This window comes from Limulus polyphemus, unplaced genomic scaffold, assembly GCF_000517525.1.
Source record: "Limulus polyphemus unplaced genomic scaffold, Limulus_polyphemus-2.1.2 Scaffold1167, whole genome shotgun sequence".
Classification (NCBI taxonomy): Eukaryota; Metazoa; Arthropoda; class Merostomata; order Xiphosura; family Limulidae; genus Limulus; species Limulus polyphemus.
Genome location: NW_013666777.1, coordinates 57,243 through 68,712, shown reverse-complemented (window position 1 = coordinate 68,712; position 11,470 = coordinate 57,243). Strand labels below are relative to the sequence as shown.

The window sequence follows — 11,470 nt, the reverse complement described above, 5'->3', positions numbered from 1 at the left end:
CACAAGAACGTCGAATCTGAATCATTTGAAAAAACACGGGGGTGCTTAACTTTTTTCCAGGTGTATATATGACCGAAGTAGGTTGAAACATTAACTGTTTTGTGTTTTAAATAAAAGTATTTAATACCCATATCAGCTGTCTCTACTATAAATATACATATTTACTTTAAGTGGGTTCCTCATCATCATGAAGTAGTATTGTATGGTTTCAACTGATGAAATTTGGCAAAGCATTGTATACCTGATATTTTTGATAAAATTTGTATTATATTACATTTTCTTTCTCAATTCCTCTTGGTTTATCCAATATGGATTTTAAATCAGACTCTTCAGTAACTCTACTTCAAACCATAACAGTTGCTGCTCATGCTCAGCTTGAGGAGCCCTGGTATTGGATGAAAAGCCTTGTTGGCACTAGATATTACAGATATAGTGTGAATGACATTGTTATAAATTCTTCTTTACTTCCACTCATAAGTTCTTAGAACAACTACTGTAATTTTTCTCCAGTTGAAGTTGTGGTTGCTTAACCTACTTCGGGGACAAGAAGACCAGCATGCTGTTTCACCAGTTCTTCTGAATGATAGTAAAGTCAATTCAAATAAAAACAATAATAAATAAATAAATAACTAGTTTCAATTATAAACAAATAATATATATATATATTATGTTTCTAATCTGACTTACCATAATTCTGATTTGTAAATGATTTAAATAGCTTTTGTATTAATTACAAGTCATTTACTTAATCTAGTTCACATCATAACAGTCATACAATTGACGATATAAATAGTGCCTAGATCTGTTTTACTCCAGCTGGCCTGATGAGCCTTGGTATTAGGCAAAAGGACTCACTGGCATTGGATATGGCAGGTATAGTATTGTTGACACATTATTACATACTCTTCCTTCTTTCACTCTTTAAGTTCTTAGAATTACCGAGGGGTTCAAATAATTATTAAAATTTACGAAAGCATGTTGGATCACAACTTTAGGCATGCAGGTAGGGTCTATTGATTAAGTTTAAAAGAACTTCAGAATGGCACATTGCAGATTATTATGAAACCAAAATAATCCTAAAAACTGACTTATTTGTATCATCTGTGTTGTTGAAATGCTTGAGTTTGGAGGAAAAATTAGGAACAATAATATACAACAATGAAAACATGTATTACTAGTCATCTGTCACTGTTCATTTTATTTTTTTCAGATTCAGAGGTTTAAGGGTCTACAAAACTACTTTGGTCAAGGTATAAAGATATACCAAAAATTAAAGGTTGCTTCAATACACAGTATTAGGCAAAATCTTGTTAATTACATATAGCTTTTTGCTCTCTGCAAACCAATATTTTATTTCAAGTAAGGTGTCTCCAGTTGTTTGAATACATCATGTTAACATTATGAAACTTGGAACAGATTTTTACTAAAGAAATATTTTTTACCAATTGCAGGACCTTAAATTCATTCTCCAAGGATTTTGTTTTAAAGCTAGTTTGTATGGAGTACTGAAGAAGTTTAAGAAACAAATTTACCAATCACTGCCACCAGTACTATTTTTGTAACCAAAAACAAACAGGAGCTCAAAAATTTAGTATTTGTTGTATCTCAACAAAATCCAGCTAGGAAAGATGGGGAGTACTGTATGCACACCCAGTGGCATATGAGGCAAAAATTAAGTCAAAAAGGAACTTGGAAGCATTGGTGTCACATTAAAAGTTTTGGTATGTTGTAAAGATAAATTTTTGTTTCGAAATTAATCAATTTAAGTGCAAATATAATTATGTGAAAATTGTTGTTTAAATTTTAAAATATTTATTTTACTAATATACAAATATAATGGCATTATCAATACAAATTAATTGAGATGCAATATATCATAGAAAACTTGGAAAAAGCATGGCTGAATTGTTAAAATCAGACTTGTGGTTGTATTTAGTTTAACTTCATAATCATAAATATAAATAAGAGTAATTTATTAATCAAATATTATTATAAGCCTTTTTACAAGTAAAAATTTGATATATAATGTGAATAATTTCAATAAACTTATTAAATTATAAATGATATCTCGACTAATTTAAAAATCTCTTGTTGGAAAAAAAAAAGAAGAGTTCAGCTCCACCACAAAAATAGGCTTGGTCCACACAAACACTAAACAATTATTGTAATCATAATAAGGATTTATCAAGTCATTGAAGAAAATGAAATATACAATATTGTGACTATGTGGGAATGTAATTGTGAATCAATACATGCTGCATTCCAAAGTTTTGTTAACTATTCTCAGTTTTTCAGAAATAATTATCAAAATTGGCAAAATTATTTTTTTCTAAATATTACATATAAGCATGCATGAATTTAATTTCAATTACAGAACTGCTTGGTTATTGATAGTTTTAATGTTTACTGACCTTACTGTTTCCGATATCCTCTAACAATTGTATATGTAACAAGTGGAAAAATGTCCTCCTAAGTACACAAAGGATGGAACTAACAGCTCCATATCCTCATAATGAGTGTAACTATATTACAAATAACCAAGACTGTTGGAAAAAGAATACAGTCATACAGAGAAGAAAAGAATAGATGTCAATGGAGAATGTGTTAAAAACAAAACCGTTATATCTGGTCACAGCAGTGGAAAAATAAGCAATGAACAATTTATACTGAGTTGTTACCCAAGGAATTTAAAACACATGTGAAAAATTCTAATCGACCAAAGCATTAAAAGTACATAATAAAGTGCACGAGTTGATGTAATTTTTATATGCAATTTATGTTTTAAAATAATTTGCTTAGTGCAAATGCATTTTTTGTAATGCTGTAATTTTGAAAAGTGCTTAATTACCATTTATTGTTAATCTTAATTTTGATTTATACTTTAAGTTTCATTATTATTATTAAGTATAGGTATTGTTCATCTTAATAATAAATGATCCAAAGGGGCCAGTATCTTACTTACTCTTAATATATAATCAGATAGCAATGAATGTTTTCCACACTAACACAGGCTTTTAAATGCTGTAGCATGAGAGAACAATTACCTTACTCTTATTGTGTTATTAGGTAACTTTCTCAAATTATAGTTATTTAAAGTAAAGTTTAGTGTAATGTAACAGTTCAACTTGGAAGGTGTATACAGTTTTGTGTACATGCAATAATTATGACAATGTTTCTGTCATACTGAAAGAAGATGATTCCATTAGATTCAATGAAAACAGTTTTGTGCAAAGATTTGTAAACTTGGTCTCCAAATTAACAGGTAATCTTTTTACCTTGTTCCAAAAAATAATAATAACTGCTTTTCTTGAAAACTGTGTGTTTTTGTTTCCTGTAACTCAACATATGGACAATATAATAAGGTTCTTCAAGTTTGTCCCTGCACACCCACCCTCAAGAAAAAGTAGAAATTAAACACATCCTTTATTTTTTTTAGGAAATAACCAATTTCCCTCATATTCTTGTAAGATGCCAGTCTCCACCACTGCTATATTTATCCACCTACTTATATGTACTTAACAACAAATGTATAGCATCCTATAAGAAACAGAAATGCAATGCAAGTGTCTTAGTTTAAATTTATGAAAAAGGAACATATAAAAATAGTTAAATAAAGTGTTGAACTTTGTGGTCCTTCATATTAGATTTTTAAAATACTATTTTTTAAACTAACACAACTCTGCAGTATAAATATGCTTCAGCTGCTGAATTAACAATTAATTGTTAATTAGAGTAAGAAATAGTAACTCAAAATTATTTATTTTATTTATAATTCATAATTAAGTAATTAGTTATTTATTATTATTTTATTTAACTTTTACTATCAAATCACAAGAACTGATGAACCAGCAAGCTATTCTTCTTATAAGTTAAGAAATAAGAACAAGCACAGTGACAAGAGACTATGCACTCAATGAAGGCAGCCTTTCTACTCAATAGGGGGGAATTTGCACAGTGAATTCAGGTTGGGGGGGGGGGGGCAAAAAAGTTTCAATTATTCTGAATGTCATGTATACTATATCCCACAGGAAAAAAGCTACTACTTGCCCTCTTGTAATCCCACCCTATGGCATTTCAGTTAAACTTTTGCATTAAAAAAGCTCCTAAGCAGTGACATGTGGGGGACAAAATATGCATCTGAAATGCTTTTTTCCACCTATGGTTTCATATCTATAATATAGACATTTTAAATGGAACAAGAAAAAACTGAAGTCAAATATGATTTTTATCAGTATCGTTAGGCCTAGTAACATAGTATGTCACATCAACAATAGCATTTAGCAAGATTTACTGATTGATGATCATTACCCTCACTTAGAAAACTGTACTTCAAATTTAAGATGCTCCTCATCAGGATGAACATCTTTTTTTAAACACTAATTTTTAAACTTTTCATATGAAACAAAACCAACTCCAACTTACTAACAATGACACTTGTGCACGACTTGTAAAACAAAGTCTACCATACATTCTGGTTTCAGACTTTTTTTGCTGTATATTATGACGGTTTCAATCTCACAACTAAGATGGGATAATACAGAACTTACCATGGACATGAGCAATTTGCCAGTGACCAATATTCACTTCTTGGTTTTCAAGTACACTCAGGGGGAAGTTCACAATATCACCAGCAGCAAATACTCCTTCCTTGTTGGTTTGCATATACTGCCAGTACAAACAAAATACATTTTCAGCTCATTTTGTTTGGTGTTCAACTTCTTAACATAAAACAACTATTTATTAACTCAAAGTACAGCAGCAATTATTTTGTGTCTAACATACAAATTTCCTATCACTTTAGTCTTACATCACTACATTTATAAGCCTAACCTGTTTCCTCAAAACCAAGAAGTAGCACCTAAGGTAAAAATGCTAAAACTACAAGATGCCATCTAAAATGCATAAGAATTAGAGAAATTACATACATCCTCAATCCCTTTTAACCAAAGATATAGTCTAATTTCCTCATCCTGAATTGTACAAAAGCCAAATAAGCCTGATGTTACAATCAAACAACATAAGCTTCATTGAACGAATCTGCTTATGTTAAGGATAGATATAAAAAAGATTGAAGAATGTAACTTTAAGTTTAACCTTTCAAAAAACATGCAAAAAAAAGAAAAGTTGACACTAACCTTCTGAAAAATAAAACTAAATCTCCAGTTTAACATAAAATAAAAAGTATCATAGAAAAAGTTCAAATGAAACTTTTAAAAACAAACTATAAAGGAAAAGCACAGAGAACTGACATTTCTCTGCAAAAATGAACTTAACCTAGGAAGCAATCTCACGTTTCACTAACCCTGATAATTATAACTTATATTCATCATTAATACAGAAAAGCACCTGCTTTAAAAGCTTAACTATTAAATGAAATCTAGATAGAAAGCAAGAAAACTTCATCTGTTTGCACGGTTCAAAAGAAACAAATCATGACGTGTTGTAAAGAACAATGTAAATCAACTTTGTGAACTTTCATCTCAGTGAATCTCAAACTACAACACTAAATAAAGGTCTTAACTATACAGTAACTCCTCCCACCATCCCAGTGTTATATTTAAAAACTAGCTATAAAGACCTTTACTGGAAAGTAATAATACAATCAAATCACAAATCCTAGCAATAGCAACTAATCCCAAGTCCAAGACCTCAAGCAGAAAGTGTGTCTAATTCACAGTAAAACTAAGAATCACCAGAAACATTCATAATTCCAAAAGACAGAAACAATATAATGAGCAATTTCCCTATCAAACCAAAAGCAGGTACATTACCAAACTTTAGATGAATTTAGTGAAAAAAACACAAAAATACTTTGAAAATACTAAACATTAAGAAGACTAAAAAACATAATTTGACATCAGCATAAAGAAAAGGCCTAAAATATTTCAGAAGCAACAAAGACATTGTTATCCTAAGAGCCGATAATGAAAAGTTTATCATGAATTTAGCAGTCAAACAGTATGATTCCTTAAGGGTAAATATATTGAATGATACATCTAAATTTACTTGGTCAGATACTGACTTTAACCTAACATACAACAAAAAATTTAGCAAACTACTCAAAATATTATTCAAAGAAAAAACTATTATTTTTAAACTTTACAATTTTTTGCATACAAACTAATCAAAAACCTACAATTTACTGAAAGTTCATAAAAACCCAATAGCCTTACACTCAATTATGTCTTATAATTCTTTAAACTACAACCTTGGTAAGTACTTTAACTGGATTTTGGAACCTTATATTTCCAAATTAAGCACCCAATTAAAAATCACTTCACACCTCCTACAACACTTACATAGTTTAGACAGTAGCATTAGTATGTCTAGCTTTGATGCTGTAAACCTATTTCCTCAAACCCCTTCTCATGAAGTGATAGAACTTACTGCAAAAATGACCCCAAAAAGAGAATCAACTTGAAACAAGAACACCTAATCAAACTATTACAACTAGCCACATATATTTACTTTCAATATAGATAATTGTATTTCCTTCAGTTACATGGACTTGCCATGGGAAATCCATTATCAGGTACTGTGGCTACTCGTTTCTTACATCACAAAGAACAACATGCCATAGTCACTTCCTTATGTAAGCCTGCATTTTGGCTTAAATATGTAGGTGATATATTTTGCAACTTTACTTGTCAAAGTGAACAAACAAAATTCCTTCAACACAAAAACAACTTACACAAAAATATACAATTTACAGTTGAAAAGTTATAATTTTCCTGTACTGAAAACGTATTTCTGACGGGTACTTCCCTCCTCTCACAAGATTAATTATTCTCATCCAGTGCTGCCCTTTATATGGAAATTATTTCTTTATGCATGTCACAAGCCTTCTGCTCCCCCCCTATTGAAATCGAATGATTCCAACATGTCTCTCATGTAAATCATCATGCATCACTTCTCCACCAATAGGAGCATGACATACGTGATGCATGCAACTCCCTCTATATGCCTCTACCAAACTATCACTTCAAGGTTTGGCTGAAGATGAAAGCACTGGAGGAAAGTGGGGAGGAAGGGTGAGAAGAGGGAAGTACCTATCGAAAATACATTTTCACTATAGGAAAATTATAACTTCTGATATGGTACTTCCCTACATTGATTAGGAGGCAGGACCGGTGCAAGGGAATTACAGAAGTACCCCCCAAAAGCATCCAAAGGATACCCCTGGAAATGAGAGTCAGATCCAAAGATCTGATGATGGGAACTGCACCACCTCTGAAACAGGTATACTTTTCGCCCATCCATGAAATATGAAGTAGATAAGGGCGGAAAAAGAGAGGAGCATGTAAATATATATGTAACTCAATCCCACCAAGTATAAAAGTGAGTAAAACAATGGATGTGCCCCTAGGTATAGAGTGGCTAGGGTATGAAGGACCATACTCAGTAAGTCAACTAGATCCAAAACTGATGCCGCTGGGAACTGAGATCCACATGGGGTAGGATGAGGATCATACTGTCTTCACCTCAAGTTCAAGAGACCAATAGGAATCTAGAACCATTCTAACTCCTGAGCATGACACATATGTTAGATATAATTGATTGATCCATGTACCAGACATCTGGTATCGAAAGGATGTCCATCTAATATAAACCAACTCCTCCAACAGTGAGACTGAGCAGAACCACCTGAAAAGCAATAACATCCTCAGATTAAGATACAACAAGAGATAGCAAACAGGACAGAACTGGAAAAATCCCCCTTTATCTCCACTGTGACCCCCCCAACATATAAGGAGTATGATAGAGGGAGGAAGATAACACCCTAAACATGTGTGGGGACTTATGTTGATTGGTTGTAATCTAAATCCAAAACCCAGCCACAGGGTACTGATATCCACATGGGAGTAGGATGAGGGATCCCAATCGAAGGGGTGAACTGCACTTTGACGTCTAACTCCTTAGTGAATGCATACTGCATATTAGAGGATATCACATCATCCACACCTGCAGAACACCAACACCCTAATCTACACTGAATTGTTATAGCCATCTTTGTGTGGAACCCATTCAGGAGGATGCCTCCATGGTCGACCATCCCAGCAGCTTGCAACTGGAATGTGGTAAAGACTCGCATACTCCACTAGAAGAAATGGGGGTGAGAATGCAGTGGAGAGTCCGGAGGAACATCATTACCTGAGACAGTGCAATGGGTGACCACGAAACCCTATTTTGAAAAGCAGACCATACTGATTTATTCAATACAAGGCATGGCAGGGATGGGCAGCTATCCCCTTCTGCTTTACCTACGCAGTCCATGAGTGGTATGGTCCAGAATGAGCAAGTTTATGAAGCAAGTACATCTTGAGGTTATTCACCTACAAGCGATCTTGTGGAACACCCCATCTCAACAGTGAGCATTGCGAAGCCATGTAAGATAAAGCGCAAGTCAACATAGCTGCACAGTGCAGATTTCAAGTTAAAGAATACTTGGTCAGGAACCACTCAACACAGAGTGAGATCCAAATAATGAGGAAATGAAGCATGGGCCCCTGAAAGAAAAAGCATGAATATTAACTTACCCAGTCAAAGTTGCACTGAAATATGAAGAACAACCACACGTGGAAGACGAAAACCCGATGAAGAAGAAACTGCGATATGGTGTAAATAATGAGAGATTATCGTATTAGGTGTAGTCCACATGCCCAACTGTAGGATTTCCTCCAATGACTGACAAAGACGAAAGGCGAGGGAAAAGGTGAGGTGTCAAATCTGATGAGAAGACACCTCGAAAAATCTCGGGGGGGGGGGGGGAGACAAGGAGGAAGAAGCCAATCGAAGCAAAAGGCGATCTCAATTGGTGAGGATAGAAGGGGAAAGATCCCAAACAGAGGAAGATTGATAAGGGATAAGAGCGAGGAACGGGTTCCAGGGAAAGGGAAGGAAACTGTGCAGGCACTATAAAAAGAAGAGTACGGACTGGACATAGAAATCTATGTGTTTCTTAGCTGTGATACCTCCACTGCCTCAAAATATACATGAAGCAGAACAAACTACTGTGATCAAAAAGCTAATTATTTCCCATTTAAATTCATACTCTTTCCTACAATATCTCTATTTCTTACTTTGTCTACAATAATCTGGCCTTGTTCGTTGACCTTAATTCCAGAATCTTTCAAAAAGTCAGTAGACGGTGTCACTCCTAAATCAAAACAAAGAAAAGCTTATGTTGATTGCAAAAACGAAAAAAAAAATCTAATTTGAACAGGATACAAAACTAGAAAGTTACATTTTAAAATTGATGATGACAGTAAATAACAAATTTAAATCATGAATATCAGCATGACAAAAGTTTTCATTATTTACTTATAAAAGATGCCATCTTTTGTAACTCAACTATAGTAGTGATAAGCTTCTTATCTTTTATTACTTATCTATAAAAAAGAATAATGAATTTCTCATCTTTTGCTAGTGAACTATAAGTGTTAATAGGCCTCTTATCTTTTGTCACTCAATTATAAACATGGCAAACTTTTTTATTTTCTTATTCAACTATAAATGTAAGCTTCTTTCCTTTTGTTATGTAGTTTTTATGTTTTAATAATTAGTTATAAAAGTATTAGAAAGTTTGTAGCCTTTTGTTAGCTAAGTGCAAGAGTTACTAGGTTTCATACATTTTGTTTCTAACTATATGCTACTAAGGCTCCTCCCTTTTGCTATTTAGCTAAGAAAGAGGTACTGGGCTTTCAAACCTTCATTAGTTAGCCATTAAATTGTTACTGAGTTTTTGATCCTTTATTACTCAACTCTGAAATTACAAGTGAGGTCATATGGACCCCACTGCCTTTTAAAACACATTTTTCTAAACTATTTGCACCATATTGCTTGTGGTCCATTACTTTCTTGATTACAGTGTACATAAAAGTTACACAAAAATATTGAAATTAAAATATCATCAATATACCAGTTAATCCCACTAATTGTTGTTGGGGTCTTCTATAAAATTTTACACAGACAATGAGTGATTTTACCCAATTTAACTTTTAATGTGTTACCAAAGCTTCTAGTTTCTTTTCACTTAAATGTTAAAGTGTTACTAGGCTTCTAGTTTTGTCTTAAATACAAAATATTGATAGGTTTCCAGTCCAAAACTTACTTAATTACTAAACTGTTACAGAGCTTTTTGTTTTTCTTTACTTAACATCAAAAGCTTTAATATGTTGTTTCTTCCTCAATTGCAATGATACTTGTAGTTTTTAATCTTTTTTTTTTAATGACTATAAACCTTAGCATCCTCAAATTAGTTTATATATTCTTTCTAACCCTTTATCATCCATGGAAGGGTTTTTTCATTACCATAATTGGCTTAATGTATGGGTGGAGATCCTGTCTAGCATACATAAATGTACAGGTGGCAGTGATGATAAAGTGTTAATAGTGTAGAAAAAAAAGACATCAACTAAAACCAAATATAATCTATCCATTACACTATTTAAAAAAAAGAAAATTATAACCATACCAATTCCTAAAATGCAGAGGTCAGCTGGAAGACACTGATTATCAGTAAACACTACCTCACAAAGGTTTCCATCTTTTCCATTGAAATGAGACACACCACTAGCTGTAACAAACTTGATGCCATTTTCTTGAAACAACTACAGTAGAAAAAGGCACATATTACAGAACAGACTAAATAAGTAATGGTTACTGAAAATCATAGAGTTGAATAGATATTTTTTATTTTTTTCATATCAACACATCAAGACATATGTGAGTATACAGTACACTATCTACATCATCTCCCTAAATATAAAATACTACATATTTGTGGTTCAATTTTAAAATAAAACATAGGCAGAATTTTTTCTTTTAAAATTTTGAACAGGGCATTAATTAGCCCTTTATCTGTTCAGGACAAGCACTTTTTAGATCTGGACATGCAACTAGCATAACATATCTGGAGAGCTGAGTAATTACTTGATCTGCCTATACTTATCTACTATTAGCTTTATACTTCACCCTGAGTAATTATTTTTTACAAATCTTAATTTTATCTCCTTCAGAGCAAAGAAATGACTGCTGCCTTGTAGTAAATACAAGAATATATTTAATCAAAAATATTCTTTATAGATAGAAGGGTTCCAGATTTTCAACTTAAAACTTTATTCAGTTAAGAACTGGAATGATTAAAAACATAAATATTAATTATTCCTGTTCTTAGATGGAATGAAGTTCTTAAAATATTACTTACCATGTTTATTTGCTTTCATACCATTGACAAACAATAAATTTGACAATTTCCTTCTTGAAGCACATTTACAAAACAGTGATTTGTAATGAGATCCAATTAAACACTTGACTAGTGATATATGGGATATATTAGTTACTGTCATGAAACACCATCCTGAAATTATGTCACTAACTGGTTGGTAGTAATAAATAATATCATTGTATACTGAGTTGAAAAAAACCAAGTTTTTAATTTTATGTGCAGAAAAGTGAATATTGATAATAT

General features: G+C 32.5%; 1 protein-coding gene across 1 annotated transcript in view; it reads right to left on the bottom strand.

Moving 5' to 3' along the window:
• The window catches only part of LOC106462443 (apoptosis-inducing factor 3-like), a 55,339-nt gene that overhangs the window by 7,154 nt on the left and 36,715 nt on the right, over positions 1–11,470 (bottom strand). Inside the window, exons 11-13 of the mRNA XM_022389712.1 lie at positions 10,475–10,610; positions 9,081–9,157; positions 4,548–4,665 (exon numbers count right to left, since the gene is read on the bottom strand). Of these exons, the coding sequence (XP_022245420.1) occupies positions 4,548–4,665; positions 9,081–9,157; positions 10,475–10,610 (331 nt within the window). The remainder of the gene's footprint in view (positions 1–4,547; positions 4,666–9,080; positions 9,158–10,474; positions 10,611–11,470) is intronic.